The sequence below is a fragment of the Jaculus jaculus genome, chromosome 3, assembly GCF_020740685.1.
Source record: "Jaculus jaculus isolate mJacJac1 chromosome 3, mJacJac1.mat.Y.cur, whole genome shotgun sequence".
Lineage (NCBI taxonomy): Eukaryota > Metazoa > Chordata > Mammalia > Rodentia > Dipodidae > Jaculus > Jaculus jaculus.
Window position 1 is genome coordinate 75,427,781 of NC_059104.1, and position 20,784 is coordinate 75,448,564.

The 20,784-nt window shown below is 47.0% G+C and overlaps 2 protein-coding genes across 12 annotated transcripts in view; one reads left to right on the forward strand and one right to left on the reverse strand.

Moving 5' to 3' along the window:
* Positions 1–13,796, forward strand: part of B3gat1 (beta-1,3-glucuronyltransferase 1) — a 29,390-nt gene extending 15,594 nt beyond the window's left edge. For 4 of the 9 annotated variants that reach the window (XM_045145496.1, XM_045145499.1, XM_045145497.1 and 1 more), the window contains 6 exons: positions 3,672–3,762; positions 3,907–4,053; positions 7,694–8,202; positions 8,903–9,199; positions 9,798–9,898; positions 11,662–13,796. In XM_045145496.1, the coding sequence (XP_045001431.1) occupies positions 3,759–3,762; positions 3,907–4,053; positions 7,694–8,202; positions 8,903–9,199; positions 9,798–9,884 (1,044 nt within the window). In that variant the 5' untranslated portion in view covers positions 3,672–3,758 and the 3' untranslated portion in view covers positions 9,885–9,898; positions 11,662–13,796. Of the gene's footprint in view, positions 1–2,089; positions 2,229–3,671; positions 3,763–3,906; positions 4,054–7,693; positions 8,203–8,902; positions 9,200–9,797; positions 9,899–11,661 lie in introns of those variants that run through there. The other 5 variants (XM_045145501.1, XM_045145502.1, XM_045145500.1 and 2 more) reach the window with 3 other exon arrangements.
* A 2,988-nt stretch (positions 13,797–16,784) lies between these two features.
* Glb1l2 (galactosidase beta 1 like 2) overlaps positions 16,785–20,784 on the reverse strand; it is a 46,973-nt gene continuing 42,973 nt past the window's right edge. For all 3 annotated transcript variants that reach the window (XM_045146527.1, XM_045146526.1, XM_004665504.2), the window contains 4 exons: positions 19,093–19,180; positions 18,675–18,786; positions 18,107–18,223; positions 16,785–17,849 (listed from right to left, as the gene is read on the reverse strand). In XM_045146527.1, the coding sequence (XP_045002462.1) occupies positions 17,763–17,849; positions 18,107–18,223; positions 18,675–18,786; positions 19,093–19,180 (404 nt within the window). In that variant the 3' untranslated portion in view covers positions 16,785–17,762. The remainder of the gene's footprint in view (positions 17,850–18,106; positions 18,224–18,674; positions 18,787–19,092; positions 19,181–20,784) is intronic.

Below are 20,784 nucleotides of genomic sequence, written 5' to 3' on the forward strand. Positions count from 1 at the left end.
GCTAATCAAGTCACCAGAGGAGTTGTAGGCCCACCACATGGGTTCCAAGGGCTGCCATTACAGCAAGTTTCCTAGTTGAACTGGATTTTTTCTGGGGAGGTGGTCTGAGCCCTGGTCTGGGGCAGGAGATCTGGAAGTTTGTCCTGGGTCACCTCAGCTGAGAGACCTGTGCAGAGGAGCAAAAAGCCCAGATGCATAAGAAAATGGATGAGTATTCCCACACAAAGCTGCAGTGGAAGTCCATGAGTCCTGAGCAGGAGTGGAGGAACTTACTTCTGCATGCTGAAGTGTGTATGGGATGCTTGTACTATTCTGGAAGACCTTTGCTTTCATGGGGTTTCTGATTGAGCAGTTAACTGCACCACAGCCCTTCTGAGTAAAAAGGTTTTGCTCATCCTCCACACATAGGTGGTGCACTGAGATCCTGAGCTTGTGACCAGTCTGTCATACACATGTATACACAACTGTTAAATATGTACACCTCACCAATCACCTGCCTTGGAGTGACCTGCGTAAAGTCTTTCCTCCCCTCCTGACTGGGAGATAGATGCCAGGGGAAAGGCCCTGCTTCCTCACTGCATTGATAATAGATCTAACTCAGAACGTTGCCTTGCTCAATATGCACAAATAATATTTGTCAAATGGAATTCCCTAAGCCCATCTTCAGGGACAAGAGACATTGCTGAAGCATTCACCCCAACACTTGTGGGTTCAGAAAAAAAAAAAAGTTTCTGCCCTTGTAGAATTGGCCAGCTTTAAGCCCATCTCACATACCATTATAGTTCTCTCAGACTAGTTTTTCTGGGCTGTCCAGCCTGATTTGTTACACCAACCTTAAATGTTAAAGTTTTCCATCTGAGTCCTAGCATTCTTTACTTCTCATCCAAAGCTCACAGATAAATCTTTGGTAAGTATCTTCAGCCATGCCAGTCTCTATGGGCTTTCATTAATTTCATGGGGAGCTATTATGGTGGCTCTCTTGTCCTGAATCTGGTGTGGATATACAACTGGACCCCACATGCTTCATGTAGGACTTTCCTTCACCTTCATAGGTCCCAGTGAACATAGCCTCAAGTTGTTAAAATAACAGAAACTGAAAATTCATTAGAATTCTTCCAGCTAATTTCCATGCTTTAAAGATAAAGATAGGAGTCAAGGAAGATAAGCAATGGGACCAGATACCTTGGAGACATGCCCTGCATGCCATTGCCTTAGCTCCTGCTTTTCATCCAATGGCCATTCTGTATTGGGCCTCACCCATTGTACCTGCAGTATAGTCTTGCTTACAGAATGCTAGAACACACAAGGTGGGGGGAGACTCCTCACACCTATACTTGCCAGTTGTTGCTGGGATCGTTCAGGGGCATATGTGAACAAGAGTGAGGAGCCATAAATGCAACAGACACTTGACCACTACAGAGATATCTCCTATCTTATCCCCTTTTTACCCCTTTCCCCTAACACCCTCTAACTAACTAACTAACTAAAATATGGGATGGGATCATACACTCCCCATGGCTCCCTGTACCATACTGGTATCCTTTGTCCTTCTTTGTCCCTTCTCCCTACTCTAGTGGTACTTGTCCATTTGATAGCATAGAGCCATTTGTCCAATTGACAACATAGAACCACATGGCCTCCATCTAATTCTGGCTTCACCATTTCCTGTTTCCAACCCAGGGCAAATTCCTTGCCCATCTAACCTCAGTGAATCTAACTGTAAGTAAAGATGCAACAGTACCTGCCCCACTGGTTGGCTGTTAGTACAGCACAGAGCAGATGTATGGAAAGCATTAATATTGTTTGTCTGGACACCATGAATATTATAGGAAAGCTGATTACCATGACCAAGAGTCTCAGCAGACCTGAATGATACTGAGCAAGACATAACACAAAGCAGATGCCCAGAAGGAAGACTAAAAGCAGAAAAGCACCACACTCAGACTTGAGGGGGTGTGGCACCTGCCTTCTTTCCTTTACTTTCCTAATCTGGATTCAGAACCTTCACCCAAGCCATTTGCAAAGAAGACATTTTGGAAGTCCTAGCCAGGCCTGGCCTCCCTCTGTTGGTCTGTTTTCTGTTCCTTAGCAGAACACCTGAGACCAAATTATTTATGAAGAAAAGCTGCCTGAGGTTTTAGAGGCTGGAAATCCAAATGCATGGTCTGCTGCTCATGGAGGAAGCAGAAGGGCAAGGGGACAACTGTGGAAGAGACAAAGTATGAAGGGTAAACTTGCCTTATAAAAACTTTCAAAGAAGAAGTAATCAGCTCCTATAGGCCCCATGTTCTGTGCCAAGCTTAAATGTGAGTTTCAGAGGGGACAAGCCCATATCCAAGAGGAGTAGCAGAAGATGATACTGCACACATCTCAGCATATAGCCCTACTGGGTCTCCTACCACTGGTCTTTTCCTGTGGCATGTAACACCAGTATCCCATTTCCCTGAGGAATTAGGGGTGGCTGACACCATATGTTCCCAACCTGTTCCTGAAGGCAATAGGCCTTTCATGGGAAGAGCTGGGAAAGGAGTTCTAGCTAACCCAGGATAGCACAGTGCTCTTAAGTGAAAAGCCAAACTTGTTTTTCCAGAAGACATCAGGAGAAGATTGATGAAGAAGAAAGCACACTAAGATGCCATGGCAAAGACGGAAAGCACAAGTAGAATAGGGCTGGAGCAGGAGGTGTGACCTCAGAAGAGTTTCACTACCTTGTAGTGATGGATTCTGAGATAGCAAACATATCAAGGGCTGGCCAGGTTACTGAGTATCCCCCTCCACCCAGGCACCAGCCCAGCAATATCTGCGTAGAGCTCAGATCAGTAGTGAGGGAAGGAAGAGAAGAAGAGTATGTGTTTTCTCCCAAGGAGGCCATTATATGGCTACACTTAACTCTCCTTACATAGGAGAGAGCAGGTGAGGTGGCCACCAGGAGATCCTCAGCAGAACCAAGAACAAAATCCAGTTGAGCTCATTCTCCTCACAATGGAGTGCCTTTCCTAGTGCCCTTGCTGTTGCCATTTTTGAATAAGTGTCTTCCCACAACATGGCAGCCCCCATAGAGACCACCCCCTCTCCTCATGGATACTCCACCCAGCACCTGAAGTTCATCCTTCAAGGAAGTGGATTATAGGCATGGACAGAGGAGGGCACTTAGGATATTTCCTCACAGTGTCCAACCTTAAACAACTCTGCCTATCCTTGTAGGAAGCTTCCTAATTCTGATCCTGTACCCAAGCTATGAATAAACTGCCAAAAACTTGGACATCATAGTAGCTAGCATTTCTGATAGACTTTCATCAGGAGCCATGCTAAGGGTTTCATGAGTGTTTGCTCATTGAATTCTGAGTAGGGGTCCAATAGATAGATGAAGAACTATGGTACACAGCTAATGGAATATGTTAAAGGCCAAGTTCCTGCAAAATAAATTGGGGGTTAAACCAAAGCAAGTGTCTCTGAAGCCTGTGTCTTTAGCCCCTGCACCCTACTGCCCTTATAAGTGGGCCCTGTCCTTGTGCCAAGGAAATTACAAAGGCTAATTCACCCTGCGGGTAAATTTGCCCCCTAAGGAGATGGATATCCTAATAGAAATACAATGTTGTAAATCCAGAGTGGGCCAGCCTCTGTGGTACATGCCTAGGTCTCTGGCCATCCATTACTGCTCTCTCTTGCAGGTGTCCACTTCTGAGGGTTCCTGACACTGCCAACGACAACTGTCCCTTCGCAGACTCCCATCTGGCTGGACTCTACAAGCTTCCACAATGGGTGGGTGTGAGTGCTGATGAGACCTGCAGGCCAGCATTCAGCTTCTGTCTCCCTGAGCCTGGCCGGCAGGCCCATGCCTATTCTTTTCTCCCCTGTGCTGCCGGCGCTCCATGGCCGCCCTCTCCTGACCTTGCCACCGCTCAGGTAATGAGGAGCCGTGGGTGCAGCAAGCTTTGGAGATGCCGAAGAGACGGGACATCCTTGCGATTGTCCTCATCGTGCTGCCCTGGACGTTGCTCATCACTGTTTGGCACCAGAGCAGCCTCGCACCACTCCTTGCTGTGCACAAGGGTGAGCCCTATCCTTCCATAACCTTGCCTGATCTTGGCAACCAGATATCCACCCCTGCCAGTGTGGTCATTCTTGTGTCACTTGGGCCCAAATCTTCTCTTAGGGGAGTTCTGGCCCCTCTGGGAAACCTCTGGAAGGTCCCCTCCCCCTACACTATTTTAAGAAGTACCTGGGATTTATGTTACTCTAGTATGATAACATGATGGACACCAAGACAAGTGGCTTGAAAGAAAAGTTTGTTACACTCACTTCCTAAGGGAGAGGGCATGCCATGCTATCCAAGACCACCACAGTGTTTTATGTGGTCAGGAAGCAGAAGGAATGAGAGGCAAGCGTGAATAGAAGCCTTTAGTGTGGTTTCACAGGAAGGAAGGAGGCCATGTAAGCAGCTCAACAGGCTTGGAAGTGAAGGTGTGAGTTGGTTTCTTGAGACAAGGTCTTGCTACATAACTCTGGATGACCTGCTACTTACTTGGTACTGGCTTCCACACCATGGTCCTACTCCTGCCTCAGCTTCCCAGGTTTTGGGGTTATAGGCATGCACAACATGCCTGACTCGGAAATGGATAGTTTGAATAACTTTTGTGGGTTCTAGGATTTGATGATGGTTTTAATTTTCTCTTACTTGATCCTGAGATGATTTAGGCCACAGGAAGACTGGCTTGTGGAAAGTGGGGGTCAGTCTGTTGTGTTTATCTCTAGAAATGAGACACTCTTGGGAAGGCAGTACCTCAAGTACTAAGATTTTGTTTGTTTGTTTTAGTGTTTTTTTTGTTTTGTTTTTTGGTTTTTTGAGGTAGGGTCTCACTGTAGCCCAGGCTGACCTGGAACTCACTATGTAGTCTCAGGGTGGCCTGGAACTCCCAGTGATCCACCTACCTCTGCCTCCTAAGTGCTGGGATTAAAGGCGTGCGCCACCATGCCTGGCTTAGTTTTATTTTTGGATTGCTGAGGACGAACTCAGGGCCTACTGCATGACAGGCAAGTGCTGTAATCCCAGCCAGTAATGCCTTTCCAGGGCAGTGGATCCTTTGTCCCCTTTTTCTGATTAGGAAACACAAATGGCAGAGGCCTGGAGAAGGGAGGAGTCCTTCTAAGAACAGAGTAGAAAAATAGACTAGAATCACTTTCTTTTATCCCTGAGTCCTGTGTTTCCATTTTCTTTCACAACCACCTCTCTTTCAAACCTTCCATGCCTCCCACGTCTGGTTACACCTCATTCCTTAGCCTTCAGTCTTATTCATCTTATCTTCTGCCCCATTTAACACCTAGACCCAACACTCAGGTAGGAAGCAGTTTTCCATTGCAATGTACACCATCTTTTCTGGGAATATGGGAAAGCAGGAAGGCACCCAAGTACTCCCCAGTGATAAGTAATGGCTCTGCAGTAGGGCCTGGGGAATCCATGGAAGCCCATGGCCTCCAGTGGTATGAGTGCAGCCACATCCACAAATCATGTCCCATGCTATGCTACCCCATACCATGAGAGTCTGAGTCCTACCATCCCCCTTCAGTTTCCAAGGCTTCTTGCTACAGCCCCACTGCCCTTACTGGACACTCTGCACTTATGCATGATCTCATCCTATGGCTCCTGATCCCCATGCCTCTCTTTGGTGCTTGTTATTTTAGCATCACAGTTATCCTGTGAATACTTCATCCCAAAGGGGTTTAAACTACCATATATAAAATGACATAATGTCTGTTGCCATTTTGGCAAAGCAAAGGTCAGAGCTATCACACCAGAAGCCCGTTAAGACTCAGTTAAAGAAGCCCTGAAGTCAGAGGGAAGGATGGAAAGCAGGTTGTAGCTAATCCCTAATGTGTGGAGAACTTTCTCCACCTGACCTGGTCCAGATGACCTGGATAGCAGAGGCTATACAAAATGGCTCTAAGTCTCTGTCCCTAACCTCAGTTTCTAAAGTACCTTTAACTATAGGACACATGAAATCTCACTCTGGTCAAAATCCTGGCTCCTATACCTTTACTTGACATTTTCATCCTTTCAATATGACCCTTTTGATGTCCTGCCTCTCTGCTAGTCCCCAAGCATCATATCTTGATCTGGGTCATGGGTTTCAGGCTACCACAGTGTCTAGTGAGCTATTAGCCTGGGTGCGTTCCCTAGGAGGCAAGTTCATCCACAGTAGACTCCATAAGAGCATGCTGCAAACTCATTTGCTGCTAATAGTAATGGTGGAATGGAGGGAAGGAACAGAAGGGCCATAGTCTAGCATCCCCTCTACATCCACACTCCATACTTCCATTGGCTTGAACATTTCATCCTTACTGTAAGTTCATGGAGCCACAAGGAAGCAGGGAAGCTAATGTCCTACACAGAAGGAAGCCAAAGTAAATATGCCTAGCAGTGCTCCGAACCCTTGTGTATACTGAATCTACACAGTAACTCCATAAAGCAGTACTATTAGCTACACTTTACAGTCATTAAATCGGGGTACCAGAAGCTAAGTAACTTGATCAGGAGTATGTAGTTGGTCACAGAAAAGGGAAGAGTCTAAGCCTAAGGTTTTGAATTTTTAGGTCTGCCCTCTGGCTACTGCCACTCCCACTGAGACAGCAAGTGAGCAGTATGAACCACACCGTAGTTAACTCATGAGCCCTTCAAACATGAAGACATAACTTGAAGAGCAGGGAGTGAATGAAAAAAAGTATGCCAGCAACTCTGATTTATCCTCTTACTAGGACATCTGGGTTCTGTAATGCGTAAGAACTGCCCCTCGTTGGAGCAGGTTGCTTTCTGGGAATTCAGGAAGTAATGGCTTCCCATGCCTGTGGGCATGTGGCCAGACACAGGCCTCAGCAAGTGTCATGGCCCTTGTGAAATCTTTGAAATGGATTTGGGAAACATTCACCAAATGCTAGGGCAGTAGGAAAGTGCACAACCTAGAGGGCCAATGAGCATGTCTAGAACGTGTGGACTAGGATATTGACATCAGACCAGTGGAAGAACTTAATCAGCTATACACCCAAATGGAGTCATAACTAAACTTAGACATGGCATTGAGAGTTCACAACTATATTGATTTCACAACTGTGGGCAAAGCCCACAGTAGTTAAATATTGAATTGTACACCAAGATTCAAAGAACTGATTACATCATGCCAAGAAGGAGAGGCCCAATTTGCAGGAGGATTTGTAAGAAACCTAGGATGGGCTAACCTAAAATTCTGTTTAGAGACTAAGTATGCTGGAGCCATGTCATTGCTGAGCTCCAGCTCTGTGGCATCCATCTACATCACATAATATGACCCTGACACTGAGCTGTAGTTGGAGGCCAGAAAGGTGATGTTCAGGACTCACTTAAAACCTAATGCATGGAGGACTGCAGATGCGAGGCTGGAGTGTGGCTAGCCACATTCAGATAACTATGGAGTGGTCAGATGCGATAAGGAACCGGTTCTTTCTAGAACCCCAGGAATCCGAAATAGGAAATGCCCCATAAGAGGGCCAGGACTGCAGATTGCAACCTCAGGGCTAAAGAAGGAACAAAAGAGGTGGGTCACTGATATCAGGCTTGCAGAGGCAAGAGGTTAAGACTGACGTGGAAGGGAGGGTGGCCTTGAGCCTGTATCAGAGCCAGGCCAGCGCGCTCGTCCTGCACTACCTTCTCCCACCTCTGCAGATGAGGGCAGCGACCCCCGGCACGAGGCGCCAGCAGGCACGGACCCTAGGGAGTACTGCATGTCTGACCGCGACATCGTGGAGGTGGTCCGCACCGAGTATGTCTACACAAGGCCGCCGCCGTGGTCTGATACACTGCCCACCATCCACGTGGTGACGCCCACCTACAGCCGACCGGTGCAGAAGGCGGAGCTGACGCGCATGGCCAACACGCTGCTGCACGTGCCCAACCTGCACTGGCTGGTGGTGGAGGACGCGCCTCGCAGGACCCCGCTGACAGCGCGCCTGCTCCGCGACACCGGCCTCAACTACACGCACCTCCACGTGGAGACGCCTCGAAACTACAAGCTGCGGGGCGATGCCCGGGACCCCCGCATCCCGCGCGGCACCATGCAGCGCAACCTGGCTCTGCGCTGGCTGCGGGAGACCTTCCCACGTAATTCCACCCAGCCAGGAGTGGTTTACTTCGCAGATGACGACAACACATACAGTCTGGAGCTCTTTGAGGAGGTGGGGGAGGGACCAGAAGAGGGAGAGCACCATGTGGGTCTGGGTGGAGGCAAGGGAGTCAGGATCAGAGCTTCCCAGGAGGCGACACAGCACTATACAGTGGCCTGTATACACGTATCCCAAGGTTGAGCTCACTGGACACACGAAGAATGAGGGAAAGAAATGAGGGGGGAAAAAAGTATAGCGTAAAGCACCCCACCAGTTAAAGGAAAGGCTAGTGGAGCTTGGAGCTCACGAACCACAGTGCTGGCCTTGGAGGTGTTTGCACTCTGAAGAGGGTTCTGAGTAAGGACATTTAGTATGGCCTCCAGAAACCCCATGGATACAAGTTTGAGCTTCTCAATGATTCACTGGCCATGTGCAAGTCTTGAGAATTCAGGTCTATTTCAAATAAAAACGTGGTGACTGAGGTTTGGTGCAAGGGAGAAAAGAGCATTAGGACCATGTTGAGTAGATGGCCAACTGGTCTGAGAAAGATGTCTGGCCTGCAGCCTGGCGGGCGGGGGGGGGGGGGGTTGTTAGGTAGTCCTCTAGCGTGATACTAATCAATGGCATGGAATCTAGAGATGGGACTGAACAGCATTCTCCCCTGACCACTGCCCCTCCCCCCCCACACACTAGTTAATTGATTTCACCTGTGGGAATGGGCCACGCTCACATTGTAGACACAGGTGTCCTAACTCTGGTTCTCAACTTGTAGATGCGCAGCACCAGGAGGGTATCGGTATGGCCTGTGGCCTTCGTTGGTGGCCTTCGATATGAGGCCCCACGGGTGAATGGGGCAGGGAAGGTTGTTGGCTGGAAGACAGTGTTCGACCCCCACCGACCTTTTGCAATAGACATGGCTGGATTTGCAGTCAACTTGAGGCTCATCTTGCAGCGGAGCCAGGCCTACTTCAAGCTACGTGGTGTAAAGGGAGGCTACCAGGAAAGCAGTCTCCTTCGAGAACTTGTCACCCTCAATGACCTGGAGCCAAAGGCAGCCAATTGCACCAAGGTAAGAACCTTTGCAGAACTGAGAGCTGTAAGCAACTCCACACCCTTTGTAGGCCAAGGGGAAAGGAGGGCTTCAAAATAACCTTTCATGTCTTACAGTACCCATCCATGAAGGTAGCTTATCATGAGCAAGGTAGCCACAATTACAGGAGGCAGGAAAATGGGGAAGGGGTAATAACATAAAATCACTGCTTCTCCATCAGAACAGCTATGTTCTAAGATCCTCATTAAGCACACATATGCACACACCATGGCATGTTCACACACAGTATATGTCTTATGCACGTAGACATACATATAGCTGTCTTCAAATGTATGCATGCACATGTACAATCACACAGGCACACTTGAGAAATTCTGAGACGTGTCTATTTTCTGTATCTTTAGATTTCTCATTTCTCATGGCTACTTTGAATACATCACATGTACAAGAGTGAGGGAATAGATAGAAATAAAGACAAATTGAGAGAATCTTGATGGAACAAGGTTGGAAAGGGTGGTGGCAGAAGAAAGACTTTCAGGGTGTGGGAGACAGCTGGGAGGTTGGCAGAGTGAGCTGGGGACCTGCCCCATTTTGTTCTTTGCCTCTGGACACACAGATCCTGGTCTGGCACACACGGACAGAGAAGCCAGTGCTGGTGAATGAGGGGAAGAAGGGCTTCACTGACCCCTCAATGGAGATCTGAGCCTCAGGATGCAGGTAGGAGGGAATGCCAGAACTGCCACTTAACTGGGCAAGCAGTTCCAGGTTGTGACGTGGCCTCCATCCTATCCCTGGGAGCTTTACTTCTTGCTCTGTAACTTGGGGAGGATAGGACCAATGAGAATAGGAGAAGGATGGCCAAAGTACCCTTCCTACTGTGCCCCTTACAACTAACAGGTACCAGCTTTCAAGCACATGGCTGGGACCTTCTGCAAGTATTGCCTTCCTCCTGACAGCTTATCATTGCTACTGTCATGCTGGCCATGGTTCCTGGACTACAAGGACATCAGTACAAACTTGTTCATCCTGTTCTTTGGATTCTCCTTCAGACATAGGGTTGTGATGAGGACCACTCACTGTTTTAAGTCAGCAGCCTTGTGGCTTTCAATGACATGAGGTAAAGAGCCCACAAAACATGGGCACCAAAGCTCACTCAGCTGCCAGGCCTACCACTATTCTATTTGGCCTGGTGTCACTTCTCTGTACTGTTTCTTTTTTTAAAAAAAAATTTATTAACAGCATCCATATATATATAGAATATATATCATGATCACAGCTCGCTTCCTATTCCCCCTCATGTATGCCCCTCCAGAGTCCCTTCTTTCCATAGTCGTGTGTGTGTGTGTACGTATCTTGTTGACTTATTGATAATTTTATGTAAAAATGTATTTTGAACATAGTCACCTTGCCTCCCTCTGTCTTTTCCCTACCCCCTACTCCTTTCTCTGTTCTCTTCTTCTCTCCTACTAGTCTCCCTACTATTTTTTAATTGATTATGAATTTTAATGCAGGGGCTGGTCATAGTTATTAAGTTATGAAGTCAAGTGTTGGTCATAGTTATCAAGTTATTCTCTTATATCCTCTTTCCCTCGCCCCTAATCCACTGAGGGCACACCTCAGTGGGGTTATTGGTATTCCCTGTGGGGTCAGGTACTGTTTCTTTAGCTGTGGAATGGTCTACCAAAGGCATTGAGAACAGTCTATGGCATATAGCAAATCCTACATATGTGTTTCTATTTTTTTTAATTATTTTCTTCTGTTGGGATAGGCCAAAGGGTCAGAGGTTAACACAGTGATGTTCAGAAAAGCTAAAGGTAACCGGGCACGGTGGCACACACCTTTAATCCCAGCACTTGGAAGGCAGAGGTAGGAGGATCACCATGAGTTTGAGGCCACCCTGAGACTACATAGTGAATTCCAGGTCAGCCTGGACCAGAGCAAGATACTACCTTGATAAAAACAAAAACAAACAAACAAAAAAAGACAGAAAAGCTAACAGACTTGCTCAAAGTGACTCATTGGCCCAAAAGACTTGTGCCAGGTGACTGAACAAGTTAAGAATTTTTGAGGAACTTTCTGTGAGCATATCTTTCATCTTGAAGGCACCCCTTCCTTATTCAAGACTTTTTACTCCTGCCAGACAGAAGTAGGAGCTCAGATTGGATAGATAGCTTTACTCTGGCCCCAGAACATTTACAGTTACCATGTCCACGAGGGATATGTGTTACTTTGCCTGTTTCATCTCCTGAACTTAAAGTTGCCTTGGCCAGTACCACTTAGAATGAGTACACGGCCAGTCTCATGGCCTCTTCACATCACTGAATAACCTCCCACACCTGATCCTCAAAAAAATGTCTCCAAGGAAGATCCACAGCCAGGCTCTGTGTAGCTTCTGGGTCTCTGGATTGAGCATTTTGCCTCTCTGGCTGTTACCTCTCCATGTCACTCTCAGCTGATGCCTCTGTTCCTCCTTCACACAGGAACCTCCTTCCCAGACCCTTGGCCTTCCATCCTCTCATATGGCTGATAGCTCCTCCAAGAGGCAGACTCCTAAGGAACGCCATCACCTCTTTTCTATTCTGGGGGCTTCTGAGAGAGCCCAGCTTGATGCCAGGATAAAAGACAGAATTTAAGCACAGAAATCTCAGACCTGTTGCTATATCCATCCAACATGGCCAGGGGGCCTGAGAGACCTAAGAGCTGGGGGTTCCAGCTGCCAGCAAAACCCATGCCCAGCACACTTCTTTGGAAGCTTTCTGCAGTGATGGGGCTGTGCGAGCAAGTGCTGCAGGCACCCATCCAGCCCTAAGATGATACGGGGGCTGGAGGGAACTTAGAAGATCCCACTGTCAAGTGCAGCATGGCTCCTGGGCTCAGTATGACTACACAGCATGCCTGGCCAGGGACTAATGAAGACCAGAGAGCAGTCCAGGGCAATCTCAGTGCCCCAACGCCCCTCTTCAGCAGCTGCTCTTCCTCAGAGCTGCACCCAAATCAGACATACCTCTGGCTCTCCTCTGGTTCATGTTTACAGGGCATAAGGCTGTCTTGGATCCCACCTGGCTCCCAGCCCTGCATGGGGGGAGCCTGGGCCTGCCCACAGGCCCCCTGTACCTCAGAGCTCTTCCTCTTGCCCACATCCCTCAAGCCTCCTCTCCTGGCATTGGCAAGGAGATGGGCCTCGAGCCAGCATAGGTTACTGATTGATCGGGACAAAAAAAAGAAAACAAGACCCCACTATCCACACACTGCCTCCCAAAAGTCCCTGCGCTATAGTGCCCCTTCACTAGCCTAGGAAGGTAAAATCCCTCTTCCTGGAACCCCTGAGAACCACAGACTTCAGGGTTGGTATAAGCAGTAGTAGCAGACAAAGCACTTCCCAAGAAAGCATGAGGCTGGTAGTTCCAGCCCAAGCACTGGTTTCAGTGGGGGTTGGATTAGCATGGGATTCAGGTACAGACAGGGATTTGTTTGAACACTGAGGAAAGGGGACACACACCTTTACAAACTATTCTATCTTAACCACAATTTGGGAAAGAATGTTTCTCCCTCTGCTTTGGAACATGCAGAGCCAGCCTGCCACATACCCACTGCCCAGAGAGAAGAGTATGCCCATTCTGCTGCTCTCCACCCAGGAAAAGCATGTGACTGGGTTGCCAGGCATCTGAGAGGCCCAGCTCTGGTCAGGTGGGGGCCTCTGGTGGTGGTTCTACCCCTACTTGTACAAGTTGGAAGCACAATTTTCCTCCCAAATGGAGGAAAAAGAAAGGGCCCATGCCCACTGAAGACCAGTTTATTTCTTAATTGCTAACAGCTTCCCACTCCATTAAAACTCACAGGACAGGTCTGAGATCCATCCAGAACCCATTCCTGGATAGGACTCAGTCCATATACCTAACACTCAGAATATAGCATCAGCTGCCTATTTTGAAATGTATTTAACTTCCCATAGCATTTATGAAATCATCTGTTGACATGAGATCCAAGAGCCACCTTGCAGGATGTTGTCCCCAGTCTCTTAACACTTTGGATGTTACTTTGTAAATTCATCCATTGACATCAAGTGGGGTGGCATGGGAGAAAGAAGAGGTGGGCATCCATCAAATAAGTGAATATATATCTAGGCACTCTTGCTTTCTCATAGAAACTAACCCTGGATGCCAAGGTCAAATTGGCTACCCTGAGGCGAAATTTTTAGCCTCAACTCTAAGGCTCATTTTGGAGAAATTGAAAATAAAAAAAACTGGGGATTTTATTTTTAGCAGATCCTAATTCAGTTGTTTTCACTACTATCCTCTCGTAGCTGCATGTGTATTTATTTATAATTATAACCCTTGTGAAAACTGCAGCCTTCATCTTTGTTCATAATGAGTTTGTTATAAATTAGAACTGAATCTATGATGACAACTTGTTCTTCAAACCCAGTTTATTCCCTGCTGCCTCCCTGGCAAGCCCCACCACAAAAGAGTGAAGAAGCCAGGGTTCAGGAGTTCCAAGCGCAGAGGCTGGAGTGAGGGTGGAGGCCCAGCTGCTACACCATCCGGTCTGTTTTAATTTAACTGTATTTAATTTGTTTTCAAAATTAAAAATCAAATGTGGTTTTTAACAACCCTAATCCTCTTCAGCCCTGCCTTACTTTATTCTAATTTATTAATTTAACCATCAAACAAATATTTACCAAATGCCTTGAATAGTCATACTAGCAGCCAACACCCAGCAGGGAAAGAAGAACCAAGCTCTTGTCTTCAAGGAGCTTAGAGGAGACAGACAGCAAATGACAGCAGCATTTCAGATGTGATCTGCTGTAAAGGAACAAGCACAGCTGGGTGTAGGTAGTAGTTAAGAGGGGCTGGGGTTCCACACAACATCAGAAAAGTGTCCTTGTGAAGGAGAATCTGAGCATTAACATCACATGACAACATACAGCTCTCTGAGTCAGATCATCCCAAGAAGAGAGAACTGTCATCAGCAGGAGAGTGTTTCTCATGTGCACAGCCCAGCCAAAACAAAAACAAAAACAAAACCCTGCAATGTGGCTGCAACTGACCAAGTCAGGGAAGGAAGTGGGAGATTCAGTGGGTGTGTAAGGGAAAGCCTAGTGGTGTGGCACCAGAAACCAAGACAAGGTTTTTGGCTTCAATTCAGTGAAATGAGGAGGCTTTGGGGGGGGGGGATTTTCAGAGCAGAGGACAGCATGATCAAACTGACATGTGAGAAGAACCACTCTGCCTCCCTGCTAAAGACAAATGGAATGGGCTAAGGACCTGGGAAGGCAGCTGCAAAATAAAACAGGTATGAGCTGACGGGTGGGGTGAATTCTGAAGGTCTCAAGAAGTACAGTGGGCGGGGGGGGGGGGGGAATCTTCTCAGGGGTTGGGTGTGGTGTGCAAAGGAAGGAGCCAAAATAGTTTGAAACAAAGAATTTCTGTGTATTGATATGGGATGGATGGAGTGCAGTAGGGGTCACATGAAGGAAATTGCAATTGCTTCTGATGCTTATCAGACACATGAAGCAGATGGTGAGGATCAACTGCCAGTAAGGATGGAGATGGACAGTGGAGGGTGTGGGATCAAGCCTGTTCACAAAGCCTAAAGTCTCACAGGTGAGACACGGTGGGTACAAACAGGAAAGAATGAGTGAGCAGACACTTCCAGCATTCAGAAGGTTAGGTATATGAGCAGAAGTATTCCAAAGAGACAAAGCTATATGGTGTGCAAGTTCTGGACAAAATAGTCAGCTCAGGAGAGTTAAACTCTGCCAACATTTGCTTTGATAGAGGATAAACATAGTAAGATCCTGCAAGAAAGCTTCATATTTTTTAATGATTTTTTTGGTATTTTTATTTATTTATTTGAGAGCAACAGACAGCAAGAGAAAGAGACAGAGAGAGAGAGAGAAAGAATGGGCACTCCAGGGCCTCTAGCCACTGCAAACGAACTCCAGATGTGTGCGCCCCCTTATGCATCTGGCTAACGTGGGTCATGGGGAATCAAGCCTTGAACCGGGGTCCTTAGGCTTCACAGGCAAGCTCTTAACCACTAAGCCATCTCTGCAGCCCCAAGAAAGCTTCATTTTTTAATGGGCCCAGCATATACCTGATCAAGTTTGCATAAAACTCAAAGTTGGGGGCTGGAGAGATGGCTCAGCGGCTAAGACACTGGCCCAGAAAGCCTAAGGACCGGAGTTATACAAAGTGGCACATTAAGTCTGGTGTTCCTTTGCTAGATACCCTGGTGAGCCCATTCTCTCTATGCTGGGTGTGGTGATACATGCCTTTAATCCCAGCACTCTGGAGGAGGCAGAGGTAGGATGATCGCTGTGAATTCCAGGCCAGCCTGAGACTAACCGCACAGTGAATTCCAGGTCAGCCTACTGGGCTAGAGCTCTTGCTGTACTTTGAAAAAAAAAGAAATTAGGGCTGGAGAGATGGCTTAGCGGTTAAGCGCTTGCCTGTGAAGCCTAAGGACTACAGTTCAAGGCTCAATTCCCCAGGACCCAAGTTAGCCAGATGCACAACGGGGCACATGTGTCTGGAGTTCATTTGCAGTGGCTGGTGTACCCATTCTCTCTGTCTCTCTGTCTGCCTCTTTCTCTCTGTCTGTTGCTCTCAAAGAAATAAATTTTTTAAATATTTTTAAAAAAAAATTTAGAAAACCTCTCTAATTTGGGATTCACTTTTATAAAAGGTTTGGATGTAATATTCCCCTTTTTGTGTAAAGTTCCAATTGCCTGCCAGAGTTTCCAGCTTACATACTGGAAACTCACTCATGTAATGCAAGACAAAGTGACATTGTTCTGTGGCTCAGGCCCTACTGGAGTAGTCCTAGGCTCATTTACATCTTAACTCAGCACTTCCTTTGCAAGGTAATTCAAACAGCTTGTAGATTTGGAGGGAAATGAGGACTCTTCCTGTTCTGCTGTGGAGGCATTGTCTACAACCTTTACTTAAATAAGCTCCCTTTGGCACAAGCTTGATGTTTCAAGCCTATAATATCATCTCTTGGGAGACTGAGGCCGGAAGACTGAAAATTTAAAGATATCTTGGGCTACATAACAAGACACTGTCAAAAAATCCATTTCTCTGCCCTACTGGAACATTGGCATAGTTCCCTTAACCATCTGCCAGTGAGCTCAGTGCCTGAGTATTATCATTGTCCCCCACCTCTTTACAGACCCAGTCCTCAGCTGCACACAAGATGCCAACCTGTGAGCCTCAGCCCAACCAGTCTTCACTGGGCTCCTGGCTGGGCACTGTAGTCAGAGATATGTGCAATTTGACTATTAGTGAAGATAATTAGTTTGGGGCAGTACATGCCAGATATAGTTTATGAAGAAAAATTATCTCCTATAACTAATTTGTACTTTTGTCTTTCTGAAAAATTCTTACTCCCGTACACTAGCATGAGATTGGACTTGTATTTTATATTTCTTCTCCAGGAACACTCCAGTGCAGTGACATTTCCAGGACAATTTAGGTCAGGACTGGTTCTAAGGTATAAACTATCCACCAGCTGAGTAGTTTCATCAGTGTCTGGATCTTCAGGAGTCACCCTCTCCCTATGGCTTAGAATGGCACACAAAACGCTAGAGGCACAACAAAGGTTTGATTCAAGTCTATTGCTTTATTGTAATTCAGGATGGCAAACCTGAACCAACTATTGCACTTGACCTCTAGAATAAAAGCCTCCAATTTGAATGTTGAGATAACATGGTGGAAGGCTATCTTCCCTGCTGCTTGGTCACTGGGATAGGGTGGTATTCAGAGAGTCTGGGTGGGGCTAGGCCTGTGAGCCTTGTGGCTACTTCCAAACTCCACTAGAGGTGGGGAGATTCCTGCCCAGTGCCACTTAAGCTGGGCCCTTCCCTTCCTGAGAGCATGAATATCTAGTGTGGTTTCTGCTGGGATCCCCATCTCTTCCCCTGGTGACAGTCCTTGCTGAGTACAACAACAAATGTTCTCTATCCCGGGAAGGTAAGTGGCTAAGTATGCCTGCTTCTTTTCATCCCATCAGAAACCATGAGGGATTGGGAAGGAAAACCATCTCTCACACTTTCTTCTGGAATCCCAGAGGTAGCTTGGGAAAGGTGGTAAAGAGAAAATAAAGAGTCAAGTGAGACTCCCCTTCTCTACCCTCTACAAACAGTTCAGGAGCACAGAGACTGTGGAGGATGTGTTCATGCCCCACCACATTCAAAGAAAATATTGTGCTCAACAGGCCTACCAGTGGGGATTTGACTTCTGGAGCAGAACCCACCCAACTTGAACATCTTCTCGGAACATGATCTGACTATATACCCCAACCCCCAGCATCAAGACATCCTTTGGGACTCCCTAGAAAGATAAAGGAAGCAAAAAAGGGCACCATCCACAAAGCTAGATGAAGCACCATCTATTTATGAGGAGACCCTAGCCTAGAGCTATCCCACCTTCTCTTAAGTCCTCCAGGTTTAGATTTTAAACTGAGTCACATGGTTGACCATAGGCTTTGGTTCCCCAAGGCTGCTGCTTAAGGAGATACTTCTGTAGGGAAGGTTCGAGGAAGGGAACCACCCACCAGCAAGTGCTACTGGGGCCGCTGTTCAGTTAATGTACTGGTTCCTGCCCAGGTGTGGGATGTCAGTGGACTGTACCAGAGGACCTGCCATTGTTTCCTCAAAAATGATGACCTGTAGGAGACAAGGGCTGAGCTATGAAGTCTGTCCTAGAGATAGATGAAACACCAGGATGGGAAGAGAGAGTGTGGGAACAAAATTGGAATGACTCAAGAGGTTATCAGCACCAAGGAAAAGAGGGATGGCTGGCTGAAATATCTGGCTGCTCTCTCACTGAACAAAGGTGCCCAGGAAGGCAATTTGATAGTAGGGAGGACAAGGATGGGAAGGGAGTTACAAAGAAAATAAAAGGAGGCTGGAAGTCTTCCCACCTGGTTTATTCCTTTGTCCAGCCAGGCACCTGGGAGATAGAGGGTCTCCTGAGGTCCAATGTTCCAGTAGCGTCCAAGGTTTTGGCCATTGATGAATACAACCCCCTTCTCCCAGCCCTTCAAGTAGAATAAGGGGGGTGTTATTTTGCCATGAGAGCCTCAAAGATTAAGTGACACCAAAAACAAACAACAACAAAAAAAAAACAGTGAGATCATATGTTCTCCATTCAGGTTCTTAGAAACCAAAGTGAGCCAATATTTGACTCCCATTAGACCAGCAGGGGACAGTCCTACCTCCATCCCCATTGCTCTGACCTCCTGAATCAGGGCAGCAAACCTCAGATGACATAGAAAGCAGCACCCAGGAGGTACAACCATATGGTTCTGCCTGGAGCCCATACCTCCCCCAGGTGGCCCCAAAGCCCCTGTCATATAGGGCAACATGAAAAGGCAGGGGGACCTCTGGGCCCAGAGGCTTCAGAAAGTTCCATCCATGACAAGTCCAAAGGGTTCCTATATTGGATCCCTGAGAGAAATGAGAACCAGAAAAGAAAGGGGTCCTACAAACCTCAAGCTTCAAAAATGTGTCAGCGGGGGAAAGACCAACTGACAGGCCACCCAGGAAGAACGCAGGGAAGGCTGGAGCTTCAGGAACAGTACTCCACTTGTCCATATCAAACCTAACATGGGACATCAGCAGAAAAGAGGGAAAGACCATCTCATATCTGCCTCCAGACCCACATGTAATTTCTAAGGCATGGCCCCTCCCAAACCAAGGCCTCCAAGAAACCCCTCCCCACCTCATAACAAGGGCGCAAGATTGCAGCAAGGTGACAAGGTATTTATTTCCAGTCTGGAAACATGGCCGCTACCCTCATCTTGGGCAAGCTGCTTTGGCTTCTGTGTTTGCACAACTGTAGGACCCTGGCAGAGAGGCCAGGGCACTCCATCTATGAGTCCACACAGTGGCATAGGAAATGACCCACCTCTGAAAGAAGCTCTTTTTCATATCCAGACTGTAGATCCTAAAGTTTTTCAGAGGAGAATTATCCAGATAGAGATTTCCAATTAAACCTGGGAAAGTAGACAAAGAAAGATGAACAAGTCCCAAATCAGGCAACAGGTGACTCAACTGTGGCTACATCATGTGTGGACATTCCAAGGAAGTTCAAGTGAGGACTTCTGCAGTGTATGCCATGTATGGTACCCTGAACTTTAATAAGCCTCCCTGGAGACACCAAATGCATGAGAATGGGAAAGACTGTTGTTTGCTAGGTCCTAATATTTGCCGAAGATGATGCATCCACAAACTGTAACAAAACTGAGATATGGTGTGAGCCCAGTCTCTGGCACCTCTCTGGAGAAAAATACACATGGCCATGAGGTGACATAATGTCAGGCCTAGATAGTCTCAGTAGTGTACCACTCTGACAAACCTGATAACCCAATCTGAGACCTTCCATACAACCTACCCAGCTTTAACAGTATCTAAAATTGGAAGCAGAGGGCAACATCACTTGGTCTAATACTAAGGAACTGCACACTTCAAGACCAACTGATCAGCATTTTGAGGACAGGGACAGCTATGTTGGTGCCCCATGGTACTCTGGATGGTGGAGCCACTGAGTCTGGAGATGGTAATAGGTTTTGTGGGGAATCTCAGATGCTCTTACTTGGCATGGGCATATGTGTGAGCACAGACATTTCTTTTGGGCAATCTGTGACATATAAACAGTGAACTGGCTCAGAAGGCAGGATTCCATAGATGTTCAGAGAACAGATGATAAATAGCCTGGAAAAGCAAAACTAGTCAGGTTGGTGGTTTTTTTCTAACCTTCAGGAGAACAAAAGGAGATGGAAACCTGAAGAAGGCTTTGAGGACCAAGAAAAATACTAGGTAACTCTGCAGGGAATGGGAAAGCAGGCCAGAGTGGTGCTAGAAATTACTCTGAGGCCCTTATGGCAAGGAAGCCCCAGTGTGAGCCACAGCATCTCATGGGCATGTCTCAGAGCTCTTGGCTAAAATTCTGACCAGGGAACAGAGGTACAAGTCTCCTCTACCACAAATGCAAATTGGTAGGAATGAAATAAAAGGTCAACTTCCTTATTACAGTAGTATACTAACCAAGTTCTTTTTATTTTTTAATTTTTAATTTTTTCTTTATTTGACAGAGAGAAAGAGGGAGAGAGAAAATGGGCATGCTAGGGCCTTCAGCCACTGCAAATGAACTCCAGATGTATGTGCCACCCTGTTCACTGGCTAATGTGGGTCATGGGGAATAGAACGTGGGTCCTTTGGCTTTGCAGGCAAACACCTAAATCACTAAGTTATCCGTCCAGCCCCAGTTCTCTATTTCTGTACTTGAAGCTACCTACACTTAGATTAAAGAAAGGAACAGCTACATTAAAATAAAAGATCAAAGAGCAAGGAAAATAAAGAGTGCTGATGGGATATTCCTAGAGAGCCATGCCAACAAAATGCATTTTGTTTATTGCATGTCTGGCTCCCTCCTTAGCAGAGAAGCACTATCAGTTTCCCAGAAAGAGTTTGTTGGGGGTGAGGGGGACATGAGTTCACTGTGGAGACCCAGGAAGGGAGGGATCCTATACAAGCAAGGCAATTCCATTCCTTGCTCCTTATCCACCACCCCGCAAACAGAAAGGCCTACTATCTGCAA